This window comes from Anarrhichthys ocellatus, unplaced genomic scaffold (assembly GCF_004355925.1).
Source record: "Anarrhichthys ocellatus isolate YVR2014 unplaced genomic scaffold, GSC_Weel_1.0 scaffold4, whole genome shotgun sequence".
Taxonomy (NCBI): Eukaryota; Metazoa; Chordata; class Actinopteri; order Perciformes; family Anarhichadidae; genus Anarrhichthys; species Anarrhichthys ocellatus.
Genome location: NW_022280034.1, coordinates 9,584,753 through 9,612,454, shown reverse-complemented (window position 1 = coordinate 9,612,454; position 27,702 = coordinate 9,584,753). Strand labels below are relative to the sequence as shown.

The 27,702-nt window shown below is 39.0% G+C and overlaps 3 protein-coding genes across 3 annotated transcripts; 2 read left to right on the top strand and 1 right to left on the bottom strand.

Annotated features, from left to right (window-relative positions):
• Positions 1 to 1,120: 1,120 nt before the first annotated feature.
• Positions 1,121 to 3,061, top strand: vkorc1 (vitamin K epoxide reductase complex, subunit 1). Its single transcript, XM_031843936.1, has 3 exons — positions 1,121 to 1,381; positions 1,710 to 1,819; positions 2,062 to 3,061. Exons 1-3 carry the CDS (start codon positions 1,212 to 1,214, stop codon positions 2,271 to 2,273), a joined length of 492 nt encoding a protein of 163 aa, XP_031699796.1. The 5' UTR covers positions 1,121 to 1,211; the 3' UTR covers positions 2,274 to 3,061.
• Positions 3,062 to 8,139: 5,078 nt separating this feature from the next.
• On the top strand, positions 8,140 to 10,932 carry LOC116381106 (transmembrane protease serine 9-like). The gene is made up of 10 exons (XM_031842947.1): positions 8,140 to 8,180; positions 8,294 to 8,562; positions 8,657 to 8,802; positions 8,891 to 9,122; positions 9,465 to 9,527; positions 9,646 to 9,817; positions 9,909 to 10,174; positions 10,298 to 10,407; positions 10,531 to 10,700; positions 10,836 to 10,932. Exons 1-10 carry the CDS (start codon positions 8,155 to 8,157, stop codon positions 10,930 to 10,932), a joined length of 1,551 nt encoding a protein of 516 aa, XP_031698807.1. The 5' UTR covers positions 8,140 to 8,154.
• Positions 10,933 to 12,980: 2,048 nt separating this feature from the next.
• LOC116381670 (integrin alpha-M-like) lies at positions 12,981 to 26,298 on the bottom strand. The gene is made up of 30 exons (XM_031843992.1): positions 26,111 to 26,298; positions 24,250 to 24,352; positions 23,987 to 24,078; positions 23,347 to 23,417; positions 23,088 to 23,202; positions 21,782 to 21,906; positions 21,428 to 21,576; positions 20,968 to 21,118; positions 20,734 to 20,881; positions 20,515 to 20,585; positions 20,179 to 20,311; positions 19,631 to 19,767; positions 19,364 to 19,510; positions 19,057 to 19,269; positions 18,819 to 18,952; positions 18,432 to 18,574; positions 18,206 to 18,360; positions 17,886 to 18,011; positions 17,516 to 17,589; positions 16,315 to 16,456; positions 16,122 to 16,220; positions 15,958 to 16,037; positions 15,777 to 15,863; positions 15,572 to 15,641; positions 15,359 to 15,457; positions 15,132 to 15,212; positions 14,853 to 14,963; positions 14,526 to 14,639; positions 14,335 to 14,445; positions 12,981 to 13,977 (listed from the first exon to the last, which is right to left on the bottom strand). The coding sequence occupies exons 1-30, from the start codon at positions 26,145 to 26,147 to the stop codon at positions 13,879 to 13,881; spliced, it is 3,417 nt and encodes a 1,138-aa protein (XP_031699852.1). The 5' UTR covers positions 26,148 to 26,298; the 3' UTR covers positions 12,981 to 13,878.
• Positions 26,299 to 27,702: the final 1,404 nt, after the last annotated feature.

Genomic DNA, 27,702 nt, shown 5'->3' with positions numbered 1-27,702 from the left:
AAGATCGTCCAATAGGAGCAGAGAACGTGATGGGAGGCGGGACATTACGGCAGACAGTAGGGTCTCTGTTTCGATTTTTGTTTTTTTTGGGTGGTGGTGACGCCGTTTTGCTGAATTTATTAATCTTAGGAGGGGCCAAAATGACCTGCAGTTAAATCACAACACTAACTAATACTACTTCTTCTACTACAGATCATAACAGCCCAAAAGTACCCTCATTGCTAACACAGGAGCACATAGATTGGTTGATAAATAGACAGACATAAAATATTCATAGATGAAGATCTTGAAATATAGAAAGAAAAACTGATGTAGTGTTTGGAGGTGCTTGTGTATTAATCATACACAGTGATGGAAAGTAAACAAGTAGCCTCCATGTACTCTTTACTTGAGTATTACATTTGGTGATACTACTATTCAGAAGGAAACATTATACTTTCTACTCCACTTCATTTATTTGACATCTCTAGTTACTGTTTACTTTACAGCTCAATATTTTAAATCCAAAATATGTGATCAACTTATCTATCACATGATGCAGTGTTGTAGGTTAAATATTCAATATCGTGGCTGGATTGCAGTTTGAGTTTGATCTAACACAATTTTACACAATTCACAGTATGATTTATACTTAATATCTAAAATTAGTTGACACAGAGACCCTAAGCATGGCAAATATAAATATAATACAAATATGGGGTAATAAAGCAGGACCCGCCAATTAGTTAATATTGTAGGCCTACTCTGTTGGTGCGGATAGAAAATAACTATGAAGTAGGTATATTTAAAATTAGCTTTATCTTGACCAGCTACAATTTAAGATGATACAAAAAAGATAATACAATGTATTTTTGAGTACATTTCGCTGATAATAGGCTTCTTTTGTACCTTTATTGGATTATTTTCACAGTGCTAAGTACTCTTACTGAACCTAATTCCAGCTCTGATTATATCTGGCTGATTCCTTTGAATACCAAACAGACTGAAGTCCACAGTAAACACACAGTAAATCCCCCTCTGGCTGGTCCAACATCTGTACCCAGCTGTCCAATAACAGGCTGTGACAAAAATCCCCAGACCAATCAGAAGTGAGAATCGGATTTTTAACACGTCACCTTGACAAAGTGAAGTTTGGAAGGAAACGAAGCCTTGTTTTCTTTTCTTTTTTTTGCCTACAGGAGCCATTTAGATTGATCTAAACGTGAATAAACATGGAAATGCCGAAATGGGAGAGAAAATCGCGCATACTTCTCTGCGTTTTCGGTTTGTTTTTGTCTGTGTATGCGCTTCACGTCGAGCTGTCCCGAGAGAGAGACCCAGAATACAGGGCGATGTGCGACCTGGGGGAGTCTGTGAGCTGCTCCAAAGTTTTCACCTCCAGGTATGTTTCTTCATCTCCGTTTGGCTTTAGCAGCTCATACCTTCTTTGTAGTGCAGATTCACGAGACCTCGTCGGATACTTTAGTGACTGTTGAATCATTTTGGATTATTCTCCATGTTGTTGTAAAATCAGAATATTGCATGGTCCGACCCCCTTCATTGCCACGTGTTAAAATCCTTTGGTCTTCAAACCAGAAACTATTTTACATTATGAGAACATTCCAGTTTTAATTAAGTAAGCTGCATGACTGATTGTTTTTACAGGATATATAAACCATGGTTATCTTTTCAGTATATTTTTGCCTGTTTTCACTTTCTTTTTTTGGCAGATGGGGACGAGGTTTTGGCTTGGTCCAGTTCTTTGTTGCCAAAGATAGCCATCTGAACCAGCCCAACAGTGTGCTTGGCCTCATATTTTACACTCTCCAGATGGGCCTGGGTCAGTCTGTCATTATCTTCAGCAAATCACAGTGTCTTGCTTTATGTTTTTAGACAAAAAAAAAAAAAATAGAGCTTGCAATGCATAATAATTATGAGATATAACATTTTGTTATTGTTATTTATCAATTTCGACTCCATTTGTAAGTCAAGCATATCAACCATGCATTATTCCCTAAATATGACTTATATAATCCATTGTATTGAAGGACTGAACTCCTCCATGTTTGTCTTTTATTGCAGGACTGTCTCTGTCCAAAAAGGCAGCAATGTTCCTGGTCTTCGCCTCCTGGGTGTCTGTGGCCGGCTCACTCTACCTCGCATCTATTCTCGCCTTTGTTCTGGGGGATTTCTGCCTGGTCTGCGTGTCAACATACATCGTCAACTTTGCGTTGCTCTTCACCAACCTGAGACGTAGGACAGCAATTGAAGGAACGAAGGAGAAGGCTGGATAGAAAGTGACTACTTGAGAAATTCAACACCTTTTTTTTGTGTTGAACAGTATTTCTACATTGAGGAACAGGCCCGGAGATGCATCTCAGAAGATCTATAACATGATTTTTTTTTTATGTGCAGAAACTTACCAAAGCAGTCATTTTGTATACAAATGTTTATTTGTGATGCAGATTACACATTTTTGAATACTACCTCTTGCCCCATGTGGTATAGGCCTGGCTTGTTAAGACATCAATAATCCTTAAAATGGATCATTTGTCTACAGTAAATGATCACGGGGTGAAGCAGTAGAGATACATGCAGTTGCTCAGTCTAACCAGGAGATGGAGCCACATGTACAGTGTTATCATGGTGAATGTGGATACCGGAGAATTATAGTACACAGCAGTATTTGCATTGCATTTATTACAAAAACTAACATGGTATTGTAAGTTAAATACACAATATCGTGGCTGGATTTCGAGTTTGACCTAACACAATGTTACACAATTCACAGTATGAATTTAAATAAGTAACTAAAATTAGATTTTTACACAGAGACCCTAGGCAAGACAAGCTACACATTTTGGGTAATAAAGCAGGACCCACCAATTAGTTGATTTAGGCCTACTCTGTTGGTGCAGATAGAAAAATAACTATAAAGTAGACCTATTTCAAATTAGCTTAATCTTGACCAGCTACAACTTCTGATAATAAAAACGATAATGTATTTTGTGTGCTTTTACTTTTGTTAAGTTACTTCACGGATAATTGGCTTCTTCTGTACTTTTACTGAATTAAATATTTGAATGCAGGCCTGTTACTTTTATTGTATTATTTTCACGGTGTAGTATAAGTACTTTTACTGCTGAACCTAATTCCACCACTGATTATGACGATGATTCCTCTGAAGGCCAAACAGACTGAAGTCCACAGTAAACACACAGTCCAACAACCAACAAAAACATGGATAAAGTAAAAAGTCTTGTTAAACTCAACGTTATTTCCTCAACTTTTTTAACCAATACATAAACCTAAAGGAATAGTTGGGATAAAATATGATTTTGATTAATTTTAGTGAATTTTTTTGAAAATAATAATCAATAACTTTACTGTTGATACGTGTAGCATGACCAAAATCACTTCATACATCAATGGGCTCCTCCTTGTTGTACTACAACTGTTATTTTGATAAAATATGATTTTGATTAATTTTAGTGAATTGTTATTGAAAATAATAATCAATAACTTTTCTTCAACAAAGGATATACACATATACTATCATGCTGTAACAACATTGTGAAAAAGGAAAAAGAAATGTGGCAAAGGCATTAGGTATCGAAAGATGTCTTTCCCCATCGTGGTTTGCATTAGACTGACAAACTGAAAGATCACTGCAGGTACTTAATTGAAAGGTGCTCCTGATTGGTTAGTGACTTAGTCACCCTAGGCATCTATCATTTGATTGGTTGAGGGGCAGATGCCATGAGGCAGCCATGAGCTGATTTATAAATAACCATCTACAAGTCTGGTGAAACTAAAATAACAGTTGTAGTACTACAGGAAGGAGCCCATTGATGTGTGAAGTGATTTTGGTCTCGTCTCGCAGCCGGCCGCTCATTGAGACCAATGCCGATTGTCCAGCTCGGAGGAGTCCGTAAGACGGCCCGTTTTAATTAAATTAAGGTTGTAGCTTGTTGTCTACCTCACTACGGTTACAGGGAGGTATCGTTTGTAGTTTAGCAACGTTTCGTTAACGATTTATTGAACCGGGAAGTCCGAATCTGTCAATATCTTTCTAACTTTACCTAACCTCTTCTTCCCTAGTTAAGGTCTGGTTTTGGATGCTTAAGACACTGAGTCTTGGTATGCTCAACACTCGTACTGCGGTCAAGCCGGCCTTCACTTCGAAAAACACAGACAAGCCAGCCAGCCCCGACGTTGTTTTCCGTGTAGGCATTACGGTAATAGCGTGTAAGAACTGACTTCAGAAGAGAGGCAGTTCTTACACGCTATTATACGCTGGCTGCTTTTTGTGAAATGACAGGGCATTTCACATTCATTCAACAAGTCAGTCAATTGTCACTGCCCAGCTCAGAGACTGCGACAAAACAAACGAGCTGGCTGCTGAGAATTTATTAGGAGTATTCAAGGGCAGAGCAGACACACCTGCTCAGGTGTGTCTTATACAGCTGATGACCCTCCAATCAGCACCTGCAACAGACAACTACATGCACAGCTACAGGGACACGTTGTGTAGGGGAGGTGGAGGGTCATTACACAACAATAAATAAATGAGTAATAATGCATGTAAATAAATGAAACAAAATGAATGAGTAGGAAATAATACATTTAATGAACGATAACCCAAAAAACAATAAATAATTACCTCTTGCAAATTGTGTGAATACTTACTCCAACATTAATAAAGAATACATTTCCAAAGGCTAATAAAAAAGACAGTCACTGCCTCAAATTCAAACACTTCAAGGGTACACTAAGTGAATACTTTCACTTGGGTTTGATAGCAGACAACCTCAGACTGTCACTCAGAGAATATCAGGATATTCTGATGTTGAATTTCGAAATTAAAGCCCATTAAAACCTCAATCATGAGCTAAATTCCCTCTGAATTCGGATTAGATTTAAAAGGAAACGGTTTATTGTTACATATTTACATTTATTTCACTTCAGGTTAATAGTAGACCACCTCAGAGTGTCCCTCGGAGAATATCAGGACATTCTGAAAGCCTTATAAAATCTCATTCATTAACTTTCCTCCGATTTCAGATTTAATAGGAAATAGTCCATTGCCACAAACTAATTTCACCTGATAATGATAGCAGACCACTTCGAGAGGTACTTCTTCCAACATCGGGACATTCTGACATAGAATTTCCAAATAGAAGTGCTTTGAAAGTCCATATATGAGCTATTTTGAGGGTTTACAATTTCAACGCAATGCCATATTCAATTAAAGAGAAATTATTTTTTTATCTGGCTTCATGTTTGTTATATTCTAACAATATTCTTTAGTACTACAAAGACACAGAAAGGAGGTAGAGTATGTCAATGTGATGCTTTATACCTGAAACATTTGAGTGGCATTTAATTGTTGTATTGCTTTCTTGCATTCTTTAAAGTTAAGGCTTTGTGTTTTGCGAAGACACTATTGAATCATACTCGAGCAATTGTTGAGTGCATTTTAAAATCACAATTAGCTTCATGTAGGCACTTTTTTCACTTCTTTATAATTATTTTTACTCCAAAAAGGAGTGAGTAGTGAACGTAGGCTAGATGGGCAAATCACCTAAAATAATATGTATTTGATGGATGATATAAATAACAAATAGTGTTGTTTTTAAGAGGGATGACACATCAACTATAAAAGCGTAAATTAAGTGCTCATTAGTTCTGTTAGCCCACTGACATGAAAAACATTCTTTGATAGTTGCAGTGAATTAACAGAAGTGTCTTCTGGGTGTTTCACAATACGCCCCTTATAGTCCCAATTGAAACAGAGCATCTTTAGCTTCTGTACTGTCACGTGTTTCTCAGTGAAACAGAATATTTGAGAGGTGTACAGCTACCAGAGAGATTTAAAACCTGACTTTAAAAACCTGCTTTAGTTGAGGGGACTTACAATCCTAAAGAAAGGTTTCAGCAGCTTTGGTTCCCCATGGTATGAGGAACTGTAACACACTTAAGGCAATTTTCACCGAGAGGGTAGAAAAATACTAACCAAACCAACGGCATGCTGTGTTATTTTGAAATGTTATATAACTACAGAGATAAGGTCTTTCTCATGCCTGTCAAAATGCATATTTGCACCAAAAGAAAATGATGGATGAGGTGTAAAGGTTACAGCCACAACGTGAATGTATAATACCTGTGTAGTATTGTTTTCATTCCGTCATGCGTCAAGTCATTTCAACATCTCAGCTATTCGTAGTTCTTTACCTTTTGTTGAGATTTTTGTTTTTGTGATTGCACTGAAAGACAAGTACAGTAGTTCTCAGTCATGACTTGCAGGGTGACAGTGTTGGTGGAAATGTTTTTTGCTTATCTGTGAACAACGTGCGTCTTCGACATGTTTGGTTCTGAGATGACAAAAATGCAGCTGATCCACCTTTCTCACCCTACGAACCACATAACCACCCCCCGTCTGCATATCATTTTTCCAGTGACATAATAAGGAGGTGTTTTGTCTCTACAATACAATGTTTACCGTGTCACATTAAACATGTTCCACTGCTGGCTGTTTCTCAACTGCAGTTTGCAAAAGTCTCATAAGTGACAGGTTTGTCCACTTCCTTGATGGGGACACAGAAGAAGTATCATCCTCCAACATCTATGCAACAATAGAGCTCTAATAAGCTCCCTTTAGACTGTCAAAGGGGCAAATAGCTATCATTAATACTATCACTCCTAATCAAGCTTTGATATCTTGTCAAAAAAAGGGGAAAATTGAAATTCCGATATTTTCCTCTACACTTTGATTTAATCTAGTTGTCCATTTGTTTAATAAACTATCCTCATTACAACTTTAATTCTCGCAGAGAAAGGATTTACATTTAGGACAGTGGCCTCTAAGCTGTGTATGCATGTAATTACATTACTGGATCATAGTCTTTTTCACAAAAATTAAGCAAAAGAAACTAGGAAACTGTTCAACTTATTAGATGTTATGGAGGGTGCCTCGTGGGAGGGGCATACCTCACGGCAGGTGACAAGTCAAACAAAGACATATAAAGAGTGACAAACAAGTACCTGGCAGTAGTTACAAAATGGCTATGAAGAAGTGGATCTGTGTACTGGCGGTGGCAAGCTTTCTATCTGCAAATAAGTCACACTAAGATCAGACTAACATCTTTGTTGAGGTGCAGGTGCTGCACAAATAATTTGATATACAAGAGTAGGCCTACTTAGCAATGAACATCTACCTGGATCTTAATCTGATTTTTAAGGCTTTCAGATCTTGACTTGTTAATATTATCTCAAAGAACATGTCGCTTAACCGCTTAGACACATATGTGAATTATGATTTCAAAGGGAAAATGTATGGTTTGTATTTGAACTCATGAATAGCTAGATGAACATATTGATGACACAATATAATAGAAATATAATATATTCAAATTTTAATGATGTGTGGATGTGAAGTCCTGGGATTGAGTCTGATGTGGCCCACTGTTGCTGTTGGCTTATCAGTCTGTGAGAAACCTGCCCCCCTTCCTCAATCTGACTTTACTGACTTTTATACAGCTAACCAGCCCTTTGCTTAAGAACAGCCAATGGGATTTCATAACCTGTTGACCGAAAATGTATTCTTAAGAATAATGTATGAATGATCAAATTAGTAAATGATTTAACAAAGCCTTGCAAATAATGTCTTTCTAACAGAGACAGAGAAAGTGATTGTTTTTGTGCAACAAGGGGAACAAAAAATAATCTGTTTCTATTATTTTAGTGCGTTTGCATTGAAATACCCCAGACTTTTCATATTGATATAACTAACCCAGTTGTGATGTCTCCTTCCCAGAATCACATGCTCAGCTTGATGGTGAGTTATAAACATTTAAGATCCATTTAATGTCTAGAATAAATATTGTATCTACATTTCAGAAGTAGAGTTTTCCAGTTCAGCTGAAATTGATTTATTAACTTTAAAAGCACATTGTATCCCAGTGATAACCAGGGAAGCCCTGACTTAAAGTGTATTGACTGACTTAGCGTCTGATGTCTCTACTCATCTATTTTCTAGTATGTGGCAAAGCTCCACTCAGCACCAAGATAGTTGGAGGTGAGGACGCTCCAGTTGGAAGTTGGCCCTGGCAGGTTAGTCTGCAGAGCTCTGGCAGCCATGTTTGTGGTGGTTCCCTCATCAACAAAGAGTGGGTGATGTCTGCTGCTCACTGCTTCTCCAGGTGAGTAACTTTCACATGATAGAGGATAAAACGTTCAGTGTTTCAGTCTTTGGTTTGACTTGTAGTCCATGTTCAGTCTGAAACCAGCACATTTCTGTCATTTTTTTCTTTAGTGACACTACGTCAAGATGGCAGGTTTCTCTGGGCCGTCAGAACCTGCAGGGCAACAACTCAAACGAAGTGTCCACAACTGTTGCCAGAATCATTTTGCATCCAAACTATGACAGTGTCACCAACAACAACGACATTGCTCTGCTCAGACTCTCCTCACCAGTCAATTTCACAGACTACATCAGACCTGTGTGTCTGGCAGCCAGTGACAGTGTGTTCAGCAACGGTACTGATAGCTGGGTCACTGGCTGGGGCGCAGTCAAGGAGGGAGGTGAGTCTGCTTGTTGCTGACAAATAGTCTTTTCAAATTTCTTGTAAACAGTAGATGTATGTGTGAATTGTCTCTCCTCTTGTTGGTCTCTCAGTGTCATTGCCGTTCCCTGAAACCCTTCAAGAGGTGGAGTTGTCAGTTCTGGGAAACAGCCAGTGTGACTGTCTCAATGGAGTCGGTACAGTCACGGACAACATGATCTGTGCTGGGGTTCTGGCAGGAGGCAAAGACTCTTGTCAGGTAGGCTGCTTCATTGAATCTGTCACTTGTTGGTAAATGTGTTTAGGATTTTCTGAAATCCTCTGACGTCTCCTCTCCATCTCCTCAGGGTGACTCAGGAGGTCCAATGGTGAACCAGCAGGGCTCCGTCTGGGTCCAGTCTGGAATTGTTAGTTTTGGTTTTGGCTGTGCTCGGCCCAATCTGCCTGGAGTCTACTCCAGAGTGTCCATTTGCCAGTCCTGGATCAACTCCCACATCAGCTCTGATAAGCCAGGCTTTGTCCAGTTCACCTCCAGTGGGCTGGATGCTGACAGCAGCTACACCTGTCCTGGTCCGCCACCTCCTGTTATTTCTGCTACTACTACTACTGGTACAGCGGGACCAGACACAACTACAGATCCAGGATCCACAGCATCAAGTACTGAATATAATATCCTGACTTAAACAATACTTATAATACATATATGTAATTGTCCTTCATTATTGTTGAAATAAAACAGTCCAGGGATTAATTGGTACAGAAAAATATGTTGTTTTCAGCCATTTCTTCTTAATATGTGGTGCTGTGCTGTTGGCAACAATGTTTTTTCAGATGCTCCCATAATACCTTATTGATAGGGTCTGATGACTATCCATGAAAGGCTTTATTTTTTTGTATACTTAATAGCTGGTCTGCCAGCTGCATCAACAACAACTTCATCAACGACAAGACCAAGTACTACCCAAATTTTAACCAGTCCTGCAAGTGAGTGTTCTGAAAAAATATTTCATTCAAATTCTTCCACTATTAGAGTTTTCATCATCTTGTTTTCCACCATCTATCATTTATGTCTGCTTCCCCTTGTTATTTGTTTCTTTCATAGGAGCAGTGTGTGGTAACGCTCCCATGAACAGTCGTGCTCTAGGTGACAGTGGTGTTGTACCTGGAGGGACCTGGCCTTGGATGGTTAGTCTCCACAAAAATGGGGTTTACACTTGTGGAGGAACCCTAATCGCAGAAAGATTTGTTCTCACTTCTGCCCAGTGCGTCTCTACGTAAGTGCGAAAGATTTTTCCCGCATTAATTATTCATCGAAGACATTTAGATGTGAAATAATGGAATAGGTGCCCTTTTTCCTCCTGACAGCTCCAATCCAGATGTCAGTGAGTGGAGTGTGTTTTTTGGCCAGCATCTTGTGGACGGCTCTGAAGAGTTTGAGATGTCTCTTGGCGTTGTGAACATTACAGTGAGCAACATGACGGATTCTAATATTGCTCTGCTGCAGCTGACTAAGCCAGTCAGCTTCAAAGATCATATTCAGCCTGTGTGTATGGATGTTAGCGCTTCCAGAACCTTCCCTGTTGGAAGTCGATGCTGGGTGGCTGGCTGGGAGAACGGCAGTAAGAGCTTTTGTGTTTGCTGCTAATACGAATAGGATAATTTAAGTAGGTCTTATAGATATTTAATAGTTGCTTCATCATATACAAGGCATAGTCTAGTTCAATTATTCATGTGAGTAATTGTGATTTTTCCAGCCACAGATAAAGCCGGCTCAGGCCTTCGAGATCTTGAAACTCAGGTGGCAAGTTGTGGGGATCTTTCTGATTCAGAGAACATTTGCACTTATACCATGGACCTTCAACAGGTAAAGATTTTCCATACAGCAGTGTTTCTAAAATCGTTTTGCCTTGTCGCCAATGCAGAAGTTTTTCACATTGGGAGTGTCAGGAGCTCACTGATGAGGAATCCTCTGTTTCTATATTTGCAGGGGGATCAAGGCAGCCCTCTGCTGTGCAAGTCAGACTCATCCTGGTTTCAGGTGGCCGTTGTAACAATGAGTGGAAGTAAATCAGTCCGCGCTGATGTTCAGGTCTTTGCCAAAACTTCAAGATTTGGGTCCCTCTTAAAGGAGACGGTTGGCGACATGCCGTCTCCTGAAGTGCCGTCTCCTGAAGTGCTGTCTCCTGAAGTGCCGTCTCCTGAAGTGCTGTCTTCTGAAGTGCCGTCTCCTGAAGTGCTGTCTTCTGAAGTGCCGTCTCCTGAAGTGCTGTCTTCTGAAGTGCCGTCTCCTGTAGTGGCCGCAACAGGAAATGCAGCAGGTTTCTCAATTTCGCTGTTCCTTTATTTCGTTGTCCCTGTTACCTCAGTGTTTCTGTTGTCAGGATCTTAGGTCTGTTATCACCCGGGGGGTTTTAAGGTTTATTAATGCACTCTTCTCAAGCTCTCTTAAATGTATTTAAGATACTCAGGTCAGTTGTCAGGCACTTCCAAGTTTATAATTTTATAACAACAAAAGGTATTTTACTGTAGTATGATGATTTTTGTCTATAAATGAATTGTACAGGGAAATGTCTTTCTTATAATGTGTTTCACTGAATCCAATGAAGGACAACTTCTGTGTTATTTTTTATACCTGTTTCCTACATGAAATGTGATGAGTCATGTATGAAGGTAAATATTCTTTATATAATATATACTTCCATATATTATTGTTAAGAGAAATGAAAAATAATTTTAATCACATATATAATAAATATTGATAAAGCATAAAGTCAGTGTCTCTTTATATAAATTATTAATACAGTACTTACAGTTGTGTGAAAAAGTGTTTGCCCCCTTCCTGATTTCTTATTTTTTTGCATGTTTGTCACACTTAAATATTTCAGATCATCAAACAAATTTAAATATTAGACAAAGATAACACAAGTAAACACAAAATGCAGTTTTTAAATGAAGGTTTTTATTATTAAGGGGAAAAAGAATCCAAACCTACATGGCCCTGTGTGAAAAAGTGATTGCCCCCTAAACCTAATAACTGGTTGGGCCACCCTTAGCAGCAACAACTGCAATCAAGCGTTTGCGATAACTGGCAATGAGTCTTTTACAGCGCTGTAGAGGTATTTTGGCCCACTCATCTTTGCAGAATTGTTGTAATTCAGCCACATTGGAGGGTTTTCGAGCATCAACCGCCTTTTTAAGGTCATGCCACAGCATCTCAATCAGATTCAAATCGGGACTTTGACTAGGCCACTCCAAAGTCTTCATTTTGTTTTTCTTAAGCCATTCAGAGGTGGACTTGCTGGTGTGTTTTGGATCATTGTCCTGCTGCAGAACCCAAGTGCGCTTCAGCTTGAGGTCACGAACAGATGGCCGGACATTCTCCTTCAGGATTTGTTGGTAGACAGCAGAATTCATGGTTCCATTTACCACAGCAAGTCTTCCAGGTCCTGAAGCAGCAAAACAGCCCCAGACCATCACACTACCACCACCATATTTGACTGTTGGTATGATGTTCCTTTTCTGAAATGCCGTGTTACTTTTACGCCAGATGTAATGGGACATACACCTTCCAAAAAGTTCAACTTTTGTCTCGTCAGTCCACAGAGTATTTTCCCAAAAGTCTTGGGGATCATCAAGATGTTTTCTGGCAAAACTGAGACAAGCCTTTATGTTCTTTTTGCTCAGCAGTGGTTTTCATCTTGGAACTCTGCCATGCAGGCCATTTTTGCCCAGTCTCTTTCTTATGGTGGAGTCATGAACACTGACCTTAATTGAGGCAAGTGAGGCCTGCAGTTCTTTGGATGTTGTTCTGGGGTCTTTTGTGACCTCTTGGATGAGTCGTCGCTGTGCTCTTGGAGTAATTTTGGTCGGCCGGCCACTCCTGGGAAGGTTCACCACTGTTCCATGTTTTTGCCATTTGTGGATAATGGCTCTCACTGTTGTTTGCTAGAGTCCCAAAGCTTTAGAAATGGCTTTGTAACCTTTTCCAGACTGATAGATCTCAATTACTTTGTTTCTCATTTGTTCCTGAATTTCTTTGGATCGCAGCATGATGTCTAGCTTTTGAGGATCTTTTGGTCTACCTCACTTTGTCAGGCAGGTCCTATTTAAGTGATTTCTTGATTGAGAACAGGTGTGGCAGTAATCAGGCCTGGGTGTGGCTTGAGAAATTGAACTCAGCTTTCCAAAGATGTGATAAACCACAGTTAATTTATGTTTTAACAGGGGGATCAATCACTTTTTCACACAGGGCCATGTAGGTTTGGATTTTTTTTCACCCTTAATAATAAAAACCTTCATTTAAAAACTGCATTTTGTGTTTACTTGTGTTATCTTTGTCTAATATTTAAATTTGTTTGATGATCTGAAACATTTAAGTGTGACAAACATGCAAAAAAATAAGAAATCAGGAAGGGGGCAAACACTTTTTCACACAACTGTATATCAATATTGCCGTTTTAATTTCAGCAGTTTTACAAAACGATTTGTGAAATCAGAAATAACACAAATTAACATGCATAGCTTGCAAATATAAAAGCAGAAAAGTTTCATTGTAGACCTACAATGGGCTATTAGGATAAAAATTTAGGTTTGAAAAATGTACAGTCATTTTTTAAAGCCTCCTGCAACATTACATCTCATGGGCTGTGTCCGAAATCACTCTATGTATATATAGTATTTAAAAAATGTTTAAATGCACTACGTTTAACCTCCACCATTGTATTTGAGTAACCCAATTTATTCATGAAATGTATACACAGTGCCTGAAATTTCAATTTACTGCCTACTATCAGGTCAATTATGAAAAGTCTATAATATAGGACAGCGGTTCACGACATTTTATTATCATCCTTAAGATGAACCGATTTCTACTTGCGATCCTTTTTTACAGGGTGTCTCCCCGCTGAGACTTTCATTTGAAAATTGTTTAGGGAAGAGGTAAAACTTTACAGCATTCACTGGGTATTACTTCCTAACCAGGAAATCATCTTGCGACCCCTTGGCACAGTCCCGACCCCCTGGTTGGGAACCTCTGTTATAGGAAATAGTGAATGACAGAGTGAGGGAGTGATTTCAGACACAGCTAAGCTTTCTAGTTTCTTCAAACGAAAGTTGTCTTCAAATCACATTGATTCCTAAAAATGGCAAAATATTACAAAATGCAAGAGCTCTGAGTAATGGTACACATGAAGTAATCAGAGTTGATAGGCGCCACTGTAGATGTTGAAACAGTTTTGCTGTTTTGTTGTCAGCTGCAATAAGCAGGCTAATACTATGAATATATTTGAGTTGGAAAAGGCTGCCGTCTGGGGAACATCTGCAGATTTTATATTTGTTATTCTGGTGTGGGTGCGCCTCCATCCACCCCCGGATCTGCCGCATCAGCCGCATCAGCATTAATCATTTCCTTGTATTTACTCTTGAAAAATCCAGCCTGAGAGTACAAAACAAAAATAGTTAAAACATGCATAATAAATAAATGTAAAGAACCAAACCCGATGAGACAATAACATATGAAATATTGGAAAAAAGCTACTTAGTTTTGCAATTATTTGAGCCGTTTTGACATGTCATAGCAGGGTAAACGAAAAAATCAATGATGGTCCTGTTCTATTAAGTGTGTCACAGTCATTCCAGTGAGCCAGCATTCACATTACCAGGGCCTTGACCCATCTAAATGAAACTAATTCATGATATTAATTACACCTGTGTTTATACTATGAAATGTCAAAATGGCTTCATTGCCTCCAAAAAGCTTTATACTAAACTGAGTGTATGTTCAGTGTCTCACCTTATACAGGCCAGCGGTGAGTAAAACCAGGAAAGCCAACCCTCCCAGGGATCCTCCAACAATCTCTTTGGTGAAGTCTGGTTCAGGATACACTTCTACCTCTGCCTCAATCTGATAGGTGAAATGACAAAATGTGGATTAAATTCCAAGCTCTTTTAAAACACAAAGAGGTCCAAACAATGTGTAATCACCTTGCGAACAGGAGGGTTGTTATGAGACCCTGTTGAAAAAAAGATGTACTGGTTTCTGTCGTACTCCAGACTGGCTGTGCTGGTCAAGAGGAATTTGGCAGATTGAAGTCCAATCTTTTTGAGGGAAAAAAATGAAAAGTGGGATGAGCCTCTTGATTTGATCTTTAGTGACGTTACATTTCATTGGAATATCGTTATTTCTGGGGATATTTTACTGCAACATAGTCAAAACCAGTTGTAATCAAAATACTTTCAAATGCAGCACTTAAAATGCCCATTAATTAAATGTAAGTTAGTTTGTTCAATAAAAGCATACACATCCTTTACTTGCTCTATCCATCCAGAACTCAGGTTGGCAGCGATGTTGTACTTTTTACTCTCCAGTCTTGCCATGAACCTACTGCACTTGAAAACCGTGCACCTGGCTACAGAACAGTCCTGTTAGGATAAAAGAAGGCAGAAAGCAGAGAGAGAGCAGTAATCAGTTCTACACACTCCAGTGGGATGAAAATAATAGTAGTTATATAGAACTCCAGTTCTATGAGTGTATTTGGGAGCCCTTAAATGGGCTTCGCAATAACTCATAGATGGTAGAGGCATACTTACCACTAACTTATTTTTCTGTATCTTAGCAATAAAATCTGTGACTTTAGGTTCTTCCTCCTTGTCTCTTTGGCAGTCTGGAATCTAAAATAGAGCAGATTCATGTCAGTTTACAGAGAACCAGATGTGGTGCTTGGTGTAATCACGTCCGTCCATAACACTGTAGTTGTGTAAAACAACTATAATTTGATATTTTAAGGGTTCAGTAAAGACGAGTTCCCACGCGATACCTGCAAACTGCTGGAATCTACCCAGATGTCTTTATCACCGAGCCTCACGGGCACCCTGATCACCACAGTGAAATGCAGTGCTCTGATATCATTTGTAACCTAAGAAAATATAAAAGGGTGGTAAGTATCAAACAGACGTAATGACCATGAAGTCTGAATCAAGTAAATTAAGTATTAAAATAATTACTGATAAAATGATATTAGATATTTTACCACAATTGATTGTTGGACTGGTTTTTGCAGATTATTCTTGCCGAAAGAGAAATTGCTGTAGCTGAGGGAACTTAACAGATATAAAAATCATTTGATGAATATTAAGTGATAAGATGCCAGCTTAATAGTATTATTATTGTAATATAATATAGTTGTAGTATTATTCTTTTTAAATTTCTTTCGTTTCACATGGAACAACACAAACCTTTCAATCGTAGCAAAAATGCTGTACTTCACATCAATCTCTTTCTTTTTGTAGAGTTCACTTGAGTTGGCGTGGTCCTCATTCCCACTAAAGGAAGGGGGAAATTATTTGTACAAATGGGAATGGGACTATTGCACACTTGCATATTGTTGTGCTTATTATGCAGGCAGCTGAGCAGTACCTGGTAGCATTTGCAGTGACAAAAAGCTTCCTGTCAAGTTGACTTCTAGTTTCGATCCCATAGGAGATGATGAAGAAAGCCTAAATGACATAAAGGAAAGAAATCAGCTTGCCTCTTCTATCTCTGCAGCAGTGAGAAGAGATCATTTTGTACAAAGATCAAACCTTAGTGTTGCTCTTCAAAATAGGCTTGTTAACAGTGCAGTCCGTCTTTCCTCTTGTTACGCCATCTTCACTGTCCAAGGAGTTGCACTCAATTCTTCCCTTTATTACAAACACATTTGACAAAAGCGCTGTGTGACCGGAGAGAACAGCTGACCAGAGATCAACGAAAGCAGACCTGAGCCTGAGGCCTTACCTGGTGAATTGTAAACTTCCTGTATGAGAGTCCGACTGGGTATGTGAGAATGACACGGCTGTTGTAAGAGTTTTCCTCCCTGTTCTCCACTGAGACGGTGACATTCAACAGTTCATCAATGCCCACTTTTACCTCTAAGGAACTGACGGATTGTGAGGAAAGAGAATAGTGAAGTTAGACAAAAACAAAGGGCTGCGGTGGAATTGTAAAAAGACAAAACCTGGATGGAGAACGTTGTGAGCTCAAGGAAAGATCTGAAGGAGAATTCATAGGGACTTGGGAAAAGACAACCATGGGGCTAAGAGAATCCCACTGCATATACACCAGGCTATGTAATTATGCAACAGCGGATGTCATTGACGTGGGTCTGCTGTGGTGCTGCTGCAAGGAATTGTTGGTGACCATAATCCCCTCTCCTTTTAAAGAGAATGATCCAGTGTACCTTATGCTAAAAGAGGAGAGAAAGGGAGCACCATTGCTTGGACGATTCGACCAGCTCTTATCAGGTTGCCACTTAGAGACTTCCGGATCTTTTCAATCAGTAAGCAAAAAAGACTATTCAACCACAGCTTAAAGTCATGGTCACACTTTAGCATTCGCTAAAAGTTCCATTCAATGCGAGTGCCAGTTGCTTTAGGCATGGTCACACGTGCGCAAATGCAGGAGTGACCATTGCCTGCTGAGGCGATATCCGCCTGAAAGTTTACCAAAGTTGAACTCCACACGAATGTGACAATGGGGATTTGCTACGCCATGGTGCAGCAAATGCTTTTTCACTCCCTCGCTTACTTTCATGCATGTGGGACCGTCCCGGGTCTACTGCCACACTAGCTGCTCTGTGAGGTTGAGCCACAGCGATGCTTTTGAGCTAAATGCTAATGTCAGCATGTTGACCTTCTTAGTTTAGTGTGTTAGCATGCTAACGTGTGCTAATTTGAAGAGAAAAAAAACACATAGGACAGCTGAGGCTGTCGGGATTTGTTTTGCAGGTATTTCATCATAAACCAAAGTACAGGAATGATATTTTACACTTAAAGAGGCAGAGCTGAAACATCTGTGCTTTATACTCTGTGCTGCACCGCGAAACGGAAAGAATAGAAAAAAAACAGCATGTTGAGTTAGAGTGAGCAAACTCCTTGCACTTGCCGAAAAGTGACCATGTGACCTCACACCAAAGTTGGGATTCAGTTTTGTAGCTCACCTGGTGAAGTTGAAATCCACTTTCAGGTTATCGGTACATTTATTGTCCGTGCCGCAATTGATCTCGAACCCTAACTGTGGAAGAGAGTATGAAGTAAAACCATGTTTGTTCAGGAAGAGTAGACATAACAGTTAAAGTCTGACTGCGTAATCTTACAAATAAATTAAATTACAATCGAACATTGTTAAGAAGGCATGATGCACTGCAGAGCTCTCCATGTGGTAGCTATGTGGTGAAATGGTCGATTATGTGAAAACTGACTTGAATTTGCCTAAAGTATTGGCAAAAGTGAAGACTTTTTTGGTCATTCAATACTCAGACAATGAAAACCATGTGGTAGAGTCCTTAAAAATATTTAAAGAGTACTTACAGGATGAAAACCTGTTGTCTGCGCCTGCAGGGCAAGACTCGGACTTGGATTTTGGCCATTAGGTAAACCTTCAAAGGTGAATCTGAGTTCATTGTTAAGTGCATTTAGAGCATCTTCTGGACAAGCCTGCAGAGAAGAGGGTAGGGTGCTATTGTAAAATACATTTGTCGAGGTTGCATGGGTTGGATTCTTTAACACAACATGGGCATCAAACATCGCATTTTTCAATACGAGAGAGGCTGTGGTTTTCCAGTTAAAAAGATTGTTCAACAAGTACAGAATCTACCAGATTTTAACGTTGTGCATGTGTAGCAACTCACCTCGACTGAGTACGTCACCTTGACGCATACAGGCCGACTTAAGTCAAGAGTAACTGTTCCATTCGTCTCTCGTTGTTGCGCAGTAAAGTAGGCCCGGTTGTTTGGAACTTTGCGAGTGGCGTCCAGCGTTAGATTGTAGCTGATCCTTGCTTGAGCTGGAACAGATTAGTGTTTCATTAAGAGGTTACTCTTTGAAGTATTTAAATGACAGTGGAGCATCGGGTACCTTGGTCTACTGCAGAGTGGCTGGTCATGGTAAAGCAGATTTCCGCTATGTTCGTCAAAGCTTTTGAGCAGTCTGAGTTTTGAGTGGAGATTTCTTTTGGGCTGAATGACACTGTAGCTTCTACCATTACTATAGGCTTTGATCTGGAAATGGACAGAGCAGATAAACACATTGTGGATAACTATTGGCTTCGTGATCACTATTGCAGCAGAAAACCAAACCGGTTCTTAGCTGCCCGATACAATCCATTATTGGTGAGTAGTTCTGTCTTAAATTTCTACAAAGGGACTGAAGCACTGGTCTGCACACATTGGAAGCTAAAGTTCGATAGCAATAGAATTGCACTTGAGAGTACTATGTAGACAGAAGCATCTTGGATGGACTTACCTAAGTAAGACAACTGCGCCCTTTGAACCCACCGCCAAGTCAGGCAGACCGTCATTGCTGTGGTCAAAAGATGACTGACTGATCGACATGCCGAAGAACTTCAGTCCTGACCTGACTTCAGAGCCAGCAATTCTCTATGTAAATGGCAATATTTAAATGAATCAAGTTGAAGAATGTAAAGATTTTTATCTTGAATACAGTGGCAAACATGGAGCCATGCAGGCTGGATCGCGCTCACCTGTGAGTAAGCAGAACTGATCCTTCCTCCTCCTTCGCCGTGGAATATGTAGATGCTGCCTTGACCGTTGTTCTCCAAAGGCGCTCCAACTGCCAACTCATTGAGATCGTCTATGTTAAGATCAGGCAGTACAGCGAGAGAAGACCCAAACCTTCCATTGTCAGATGCAGCCCCTCTCAGTACTGACGGAGAATCTAAGTGACACTCCACATTCTGGTGAAAATAGACGGACGAGAGTCGATGTATGCATGATCGTTAGAAAAACAAATAGATTCATTTTAAGGCACCAGATAAAACTGTCATTTACCAAATCAGTTAGGCTGCAAACGTAAACTCTTCCCTCTCTATCAGTGTCCACGAACATAGGGGCAGATATGAGGATTAGGTCAGTGTAGCTGTCACGATCAACGTCCATCGCACAAACAACGGCCCCAAAGTATTCACCACTCTGAAACTGTGAAAGCAACAAATTATCAATGAAAACAATTACATAAAAGAAAGCAACATCTTATGAAAACATATGTTTCACGTTGTCTTTCAGGACTGTTAATGCCTCTTTATTGTGAGCTCCCACCTGCCATGGAGAAGGATCAATCATTTTGTAAAGCCAGTTTTGGGGAACTACCATCACAGCACCTCGGTGTTGATATCTTGGAGCACCAACAATTGTTAAAGTGCCTTGCCTCGTTGTAGCGACTGCAATGGAGTAACCTAGAATCAAAGCCCATCAGTTAAAAGTCTGACCAACTGTGAGCAAACTGTCTCACCTTGCTTTTTGTTAGTTATTACCATTACCTCTGCGGAAAACATTTATGGACATTACATATTTCAGAATCTCCAAATAAACTTATTTGATTTCGACAAAGAGATTAGGCAACAACATGTTCCATAATATTGAAGTATTAAGGCTGAGAAGAGTCTTCATATTCATCATCATCAAGACATTTGTAAAAACATCATGATTTCTGACTCTTTTTTTGTCATTTCACATCTGACATAAAACACAAAATAAAATACTTTCTACATTACAATAAATAATAACTTAAAAAGTCGAAGCAAAGAGAAAAGATTAGAGTGGAGCAGTGCATGTAAATGGTGTACCTTTTGTGTTTACATTCTTACCCAGATAACTGTCAGCATCTATATTAGGCTCAAAGGAGCTCATCTTGAGGCTCGTCTTGCGGTGTGTCGGCAATGAGTATTGGAGGTAGCCTCCCTTCCACTCATTAGCACCGACAATACCCATCTGAATGCCCTTCAATTTAAACAGATATTTAATTGAACAGGCTTTCCAAACACAATTTCTTACACACTTCAACTAAATCCTGAACTTTTTAATGAAAGATAAAGAAGAAGCAATGAAAGTAAAGGGTTAAACGTAGTAACAATCTGAACTCTGGGTGGCACAAAGACGTGTGTTTGCATTGTCCAGGACATTTGTGGTGTTTTTTTGATTACCTGAGGCCCATAAGCTGCACTGAATCCTTCTTGAGCCATTTCCAATTTCAGTGAGTCTCCACTTTGTGATCCTGTAACGGCGACATAAATGAGCACAATAATCTCTCGATGCTGCACGCACAAATCTGTCTCTGATTTACAAAAAAGTCCATGCTTAGACTGAGATTGTATAAAGGTTCAAATGTGTCAATCTTTTATTTTTAAACTATACAACTATACCTTCAATAGAGAAGAGTTTGGCCTGCAAACTCTTCCTTATTTTTTCAAGTGCGGTAAAACTGTCCACTCGAAATACGTTTTCTGTGGGAGAAGATGCAATGGTGTCCAGTTCATGTTTTGCCTTAGCATTGAAAAATGCTTGCCCCACCTAGGGATGTTGAAAACAAGTGTTTGAGGATGTGCAACAGAGTTAATCAACTGCTTACATTTATTGATTTAAACTAAGGGACTTACTCCAATGGCAAATCGAATGATCTTTGCCTTGTCAGCTAAGTCTGCTGCAGATGGCAAATCATCCTTGTCGTGAGATAGTCCATCGGTAATGACGATCAAGATTTTCTTCACATTTGACCTGGAACCTCTTGTTGGTTTGAAAATGTTTGTGCTGTTGAAAGAAAGATGCCATTTCAATACACCCTTTTGCAATCTATTTGTCGTATCTATGGTTTAACATATTAACCATGTGGTGAACCATATGTATGGTTAATCATATTAACTAATAAACTAAAAAACGAATACATCGGGGCTCTGAAATTTGCAATTCACTTATCATGGGACTAAATGGTTCTATGTCTCTCAAAATTCAAACTATCATTATCTCAACTTTGACAGATGCAATACTTTGTGGCATTTAACTTAAATTAAGAATTCTTAAGCACTTCCTTCGCAAATGGAAAGTCATGATGATACTTACACCACATATTTGATGGCTTTCGCTGTGTAAGTTTGACTTCTCTGTTGTTTAATGTCATTAACTTTGGCTTCCCATGATTTAGTTCCAGAGAAAAATTCATTGAAGTAAAAATGGACTTGGGGAGAGGTGGCGAATTGGGCAATGGCAAACTGCAAAAACAGGAAAAACAGAATCTGTTCAATCAAAGAATTCAACAGATCAAAGAATTTAACACATTTAACTTCAACCATCTGTTAATTTAACAGTCAACTCTTAAATTTGGAACAAGAATTGTGGAATCATCACTTTTATTCATCCAGAAATAAGTTCACACAGCTTGTGCTAAGCACAGTGGCAGTGAAAACACACTTGTACCTGTGTGTCTAGTGGCAGGAGTGAGCGGACCAGATCTTTCACAAAAGTCTTCATTGTTAGAAAATCCATTGCCGCTACGCTGCCAGAGCCATCCAACAGAAATGCAATGTCTGCTGATGGGCACTCTGTCAAAGAGATTTCAAGTAACTTAGAAGTTGGTTAAAAAGCATTTGTTCCCACAGGACACATCACATAAATGCAGCAAACAGTATGCACATTCTGGACATTTCAATAAATACACAATGAATACTACATAACTACAAAACATTCCCTTTTATTGTGATATGTGTATTGTGTTTGAAACCCATTGTTTATTCACAACTAATGTTCCGACAGGATAATAGATTGTGGTATTCCTTATTTTCTTTTTTTAACATTCTTCTATGCATGTCAAAGGTCTGGTTTTAAATAACTGAAAACCTCCGGAGGAGGACACCTTCAGATGTGTTTGTACATTTATGGTACATTTGTGAAACTTTGTACAGACTCTGTCGGCCTGCAAAGAGACTTCCCTCCTGTGAATGTGTCACCTAAACACTGGCAGCCCACACAAATGAAGACAAAAGTTTGTTCAGCCTGTGACTGTGGACTGAAACATCAACTACCTCCACAGCTGATCCACAGCTACTGGTAAGCTAAACTCGGCCCACACCCACCTGCAGCATTCAACAGCAAGACACTTTAGCCTAGGACAGCAGATAAGTAACAAAATACTAACTTTACCTTGATTTCTGCAAAGAGTTTGATGCCAAAGTTTGTTTTGGTGCGGTTTTGGTAAGGAAAGTTTATATAGTTATCTAGTTTATATTCTATTTTTAACCGTTTTTTTCCTGTTCATTATACTGTTACGCTTCCAAATTATGCTATGGTTGCTGTTGCAGACGTATCTAAATAATATATTATTTGTTTAGCTATTTGTTCCAAATTCATTCACCTTGATTTATTTATATTCACTGTTAATTTAGTAAATAGATAACACATTGTTGCTAGTGTTGTTCCTTTCTGCGGAGAATAAGAGAACATCTAAAGGAAAAAAGATCTTACTACATCAGACAGAAGGTTTATTTAAATGTCTTCCTAAGTTGTTAAAGGTGGTGACCCGACAATACAAGTGATATTTATATTGCCAATGTCCATTTACTGGTATATTTTCACAGCATGCTGATATACTCAATATCAATATCTCAATATCTGATGGTGTCAGTGCTCATATACTCAAGAAAAGCCTTGAAGAGCCACAATGCACGTTATGTTGATTGTGTAAAGTATATAGTTTTTGTGTGTGTGTTTATTTTTCCATATTTACCTATATTAGAGGAAGGTATAGGACCTATAACTTGATCACCACTGTCTATCTGGAAGCATATACCACTGTACATGGTGATACTTTTGCAGTCCTTTGGGATGGTTGGACCACATGCCTAAAAAGAGACACGGTTAAGTTCTGATTAATAAATAATATGTTGCTGTGTGCATTGATGAAATGCAAGGCAAGGAAATTATTTCAGTGCAAGAAAGACATTTTCCCACAATGAATTGTGGATATTTGCAGTCTATCGGCTCACCAAAGTGTTTCGTGTGGAGGAATCACTTGCCATCGTCAAACCAAGAGACATGTTGACTGCATAGTCCACCCCTGCATTGAAAACATTCATCAGTCATGTTAAAACAGTCATTCTGAACCCTTTGTGATTGCACCACGGCAACAGTTTCAGTTTCAGAGACTACAAACCTCAGCTCCCACTAAAATACTTCCCCTATGTTATTTGGTAACTACTCACTGCTCTCTAACTGCACAGTCTTATCTGGCCTGTGACCAATTATCAGATGACTATACACATTCTGGTAACTGTTATTACCATTTTCAACAGCATTAAGTACTAAATATTTCAACCCTAACAAGTCATTATTCTATTACTGCGTCTCAAAATATGCAGAAACAAAAGTAACTCTGGTGGGAACAGGTAGAGTAATACATTAATTCTTGTTTTACTTAATCTGTTGGCCACTTTAGTCAAAACACCAAATATATAATTTTTAAGAAAGCTAGATTCATCCTGAAAACATATAAAGTGATCCACATAAAGTCTTGACCCCATCTGTTGGAAACCTGCTCTTAAAAATCAATAACCAACCCCCGAATGCTTTAATCGTTTAGGTTTAGTTGTATAGTTTGTGAGTTTTAGGAAACGAGAAGTTGCTTACGGGGAACCTCTAGTACACTGCAGGATTCGGTGGAACACTTGTATATTTGTCCTCCTTGTGAAAACTGTGCAAGAGGAGCACTGACCAGCAAGCTGAGAAAAATACAACCGGACAAACTTGTGAAAAAGCAATATAGATACATGAATCACATTTCTGTCAATATGGAAATGATTGATTGGTATGAGACATTTACATGACAGAAATGCTAGTCGTTAACATTTGGCTAGTGTAGGCCCGTGTTCCAAAACAACACTTTGACTTACTCTGATCGCCTCTGCACCACCTGGTACCCAAAACCTGCAGCAGATTGAGTCAGGCTCTTCCAGGCGACGGGATCGATGTTAAAACAAAGTGCAGCTTTTAACACTGAGGAAGGAAGAAGAAACAACCAGATTTAAAAGCCACATTGACACACTCACTGAGGAACTAGAAGATAATGTCAGGCAATCAAAGTATTTGTAGGATTTTGACCGTTTTTAGAAAACCTTGTGTTATGGCCGAAAAAGGAAGGCTTCATTTGCGCAACAACAAAAAATCAGGCAAAGGAATTGTATGTGACCTACTTTTAGTACATTTTTATTGGTGTCTGCCACAGATAACACCACAAGAATGCGCCAACGTCAGACATTTTCTAATTCTAAACATAGAGGCCCTAAATATTTATTACATTTAAAAACATATACAAAATGTAATGTTTCTGTATACTTTTGTATTCTGATACTCTGTAACACCTCTTCAATTCTTTAATGGCAGAAACTAGACTGAAGTATACAACTTTCCATGGCAACATGTAGGAAGTTGTCCTTCTATATTTGCCTTCACATAGATTATCTGACATCGGGTGTTTTTTCTTGCACAAAGAAGTCTTCCTTTTTTTTCTTTTTTTTTGGCCTTAACACAAGGTTTTATAAAAATGGTCAAAATGATACAATACTTTGACTGCCTCACAAGTTCCTCAAGATTGCGAGAGATTATGTGAATAGATGTGCTGCTGACAATCTTCCTCTAATAGATCTGTTGAAGCTCAGACTGACACTGCTGCTTTGTCACCTCTGATAGTTATTAAAGGTTCTTCGTATCACGTATCAAAGTCTGACAAAATTACATCATTTTTGCTGATGTAGTTTCTCCAGAAAAATAAATGCATAAAAAAAGACACTGGTACAGTCACCATGAGAGTAATGCCCCCAGGTTCTGCTTTTTCGCCTCAGTTAGGGAACTGTCGCCTTCATGGCTTCAGAAAGACAGAAATGTTCTATTATTTCATTCACGTCCCAGATTTCTGTTGTGTTAGGGTGCAATCTGTATTGTAACTAAATCACTTAATATATGCTGAAGCTAAACCACCAGTAGCAGAAATATCACTACGGCGGCTACACAGATGTAACGAATCGATATATTGATCTGCGTTTAAGATCTTACATTCAGGTGGTTATGGGCCAAGGAACTAGTGTTTAGTTTGAGTGGTTATTTATAAAGCACTTTTTAACTCACGGCTCTTGAACCGAGAAGCGTAATTGTATTTATCTTGGATTTTGTGGCTCGAGAAAATTGTTTTCGAAAAGGCCATGCCCACTTTTGATTTTTTTTACAAAAACATTTTTGCACTCCTCTTCCTCCAATCTTCACCAAATGTATTGTACAATATATTTGGATGACCCTGACAAAATGTTTTGTATTTGTTTTTTGATGTGTCGTAGCGTGTTCTTGTAATTAGACTCTTGCATGCGTGATCTGTTTGTTACAAACTGCTGTAATTCTTGCAAACATCTACTATTTGATAGCATTACAATAATAGATGCTGCTACGACGTCATAAGTTTAAATGATCATAAACATAAACTTTCCTAATATTAAATAAAGAAATTAGAAAAAGCTTTATAGGGTCAGAGTAAACTCAGCTGGTCACATATTGATTACATACTGTTATTACAGCTATTCGTCTTTTAGCCCTGGTGGTGTTTAAAATAACACAAATAATAATTTGTGATAATAAGCCTTCAGCATGCTATAGGAACATAACTTAGTAATAAAATGTCATTAAAAGAAATGACAGGATCATATTGTCACTGCTGGCTCAAGTATTCATAAAGAGATAAAATGAGGATTTATAAACTTGTCTTACCTGACAAGAATAGTGTTGTAGTAATTGTCCACTCCATTGTCCAATGGAGAACGCTAAAAGCTTCACAGAGCTCACACACATTTATTTGGAAACTATTGTACTTTGTGGCGACCTACAACTATTTCTTTACCACTGAAACTGTGGGGGGATGTTGATAGCAACATACAGACATCATAAGGTGACAGCTCCGAGCTGAGGCAGCCAGTTAGAGGAACTCTTGTGTAGGAGGGGTTACAACAGTTTCTGTTTTATATTTGCACACTCTGTGTTCCACTTTATTTCACAAAGAATAGGCATTGTATCATTTGGATTCAATCACCCAAGCACACATTTTTCCACACAATAATCTACCCAGTGAAGTGGATACTGATGATAGTTTGGATGCAAGGCTGACAATTAAATAATGAGTAATGTACCTAACTTAATGACACCTTAGCTCTAACCACCGCTCTCTTTAGGTGTGGTGCTAAATTCCTTGCTGGTTTTATTCAGAACATGAAAGTGTTTTCATCAGAACTTTAACATGTTTTCACCACTTTCAATCTCCACAGGGCAACAAGGCCTATTGGCCATTCAGCTGTAATGTGTATCTCCAACGTGGTTCCTTTTTTCCCCAACAGTGCTGCTGGTGGTCACCCTGAGACCAGTCGGAGAGAGAAGACGCTCAATTATTATCTGATAATCAACTTAAGGTAAATGATTACATCCAACTATAAACATTTCCTCATGAAAAGGAAATCTAAAAATAAGAAGGTCCACTTCTTCTTTTTGCTTGACTTCCTCTGCCCTGTCTCATCCAATCTGTAAGCCTGTGGGCCAGTTTCATAGGAGTCAAACACTCAGAGTTGGTCAAATATCTTCTTGTTGTTGCTCTTTCTATCTTCTTGTTCTCAAAGGATTACTGTGAATTTTAAAGCATCAACTCGATGTACTATGATGTTGATGAAGTATGGTGCCATTCGTTTTCCACTGTCTAAGGACACAAATCCAGGAATTAATTCAGCTGATTGGATATAGGCTTTGTATAATTACGCCATGAATAGCTTTACCACTAAACCAAGCAATGGTGCTTATTTTGTGCTCTGCACTCTATACATGTTAACTCATTCAGCCCACAGCCTCTGTTCAGGAAGTGAACCTATTTCCCTGCAGCTGCTCAAAAGCGATAAGGTGTTCGATGCTCTGACCATCACAATGATGCGAAACTTCACATCTTTTCAAACGTGTGACTTGTTCATTCTTTTGAATTATCTGAGTGAGAAAATTAGACAGATATAAAGTGCGTTGCAACTTGACTATGTGCATGCGCAACCTTCGCCAAGCTCGTCAGTTGACCCTTTCCTGACAGGCAAAGAAGATCATGAAAGGTCACCAAAAAGGTCAAGGATCAATGCACTTGTTGCTATATCTGGATGTGATTTCTAAGGGCAGGTTAGCTATGTTGTCACATGCTCTCCAAGCCTCTGTGTGAGTCTGCTTGTGTGTCTGTGTGTACTCTTAGTACATACTGCATGCATATAAGTTATCTTCCCCCACATACCCTTTGACATGACCTTTGGATGCCGAGATACTTAGTTGAGACAGCAAATTTT

What these genes read in the sequence shown, in the direction of transcription:
- vkorc1 (XM_031843936.1), top strand. Translation starts at nt 1,212, where the DNA reads ATGGAAATGCCGAAATGGGAGAGAAAATCGCGCATACTTCTCTGCGTT. An exon ending in TCCAAAGTTTTCACCTCCAG is followed by an intron (nt 1,382 to 1,709) that starts GTATGTTTCTTC and finishes TTTTTTTGGCAG; the next exon opens with ATGGGGACGAGGTTTTGGCT. An exon ending in CACTCTCCAGATGGGCCTGG is followed by an intron (nt 1,820 to 2,061) that starts GTCAGTCTGTCA and finishes CTTTTATTGCAG; the next exon opens with GACTGTCTCTGTCCAAAAAG.
- LOC116381106 (XM_031842947.1), top strand. Translation starts at nt 8,155, where the DNA reads ATGTCTGCTGCTCACTGCTTCTCCAG. An exon ending in GGGCGCAGTCAAGGAGGGAG is followed by an intron (nt 8,563 to 8,656) that starts GTGAGTCTGCTT and finishes TTGGTCTCTCAG; the next exon opens with TGTCATTGCCGTTCCCTGAA. An exon ending in TCTGCCCAGTGCGTCTCTAC is followed by an intron (nt 9,818 to 9,908) that starts GTAAGTGCGAAA and finishes TCCTCCTGACAG; the next exon opens with CTCCAATCCAGATGTCAGTG.
- LOC116381670 (XM_031843992.1), bottom strand. Translation starts at nt 26,147, where the DNA reads ATGGAGTGGACAATTACTACAACACTATTCTTGTCAG. An exon ending in TACAACACTATTCTTGTCAG is followed by an intron (nt 24,353 to 26,110) that starts GTAAGACAAGTT and finishes TTCCTTCCTCAG; the next exon opens with TGTTAAAAGCTGCACTTTGT. An exon ending in ACAACCCTCCTGTTCGCAAG is followed by an intron (nt 14,446 to 14,525) that starts GTGATTACACAT and finishes TTCACCTATCAG; the next exon opens with ATTGAGGCAGAGGTAGAAGT.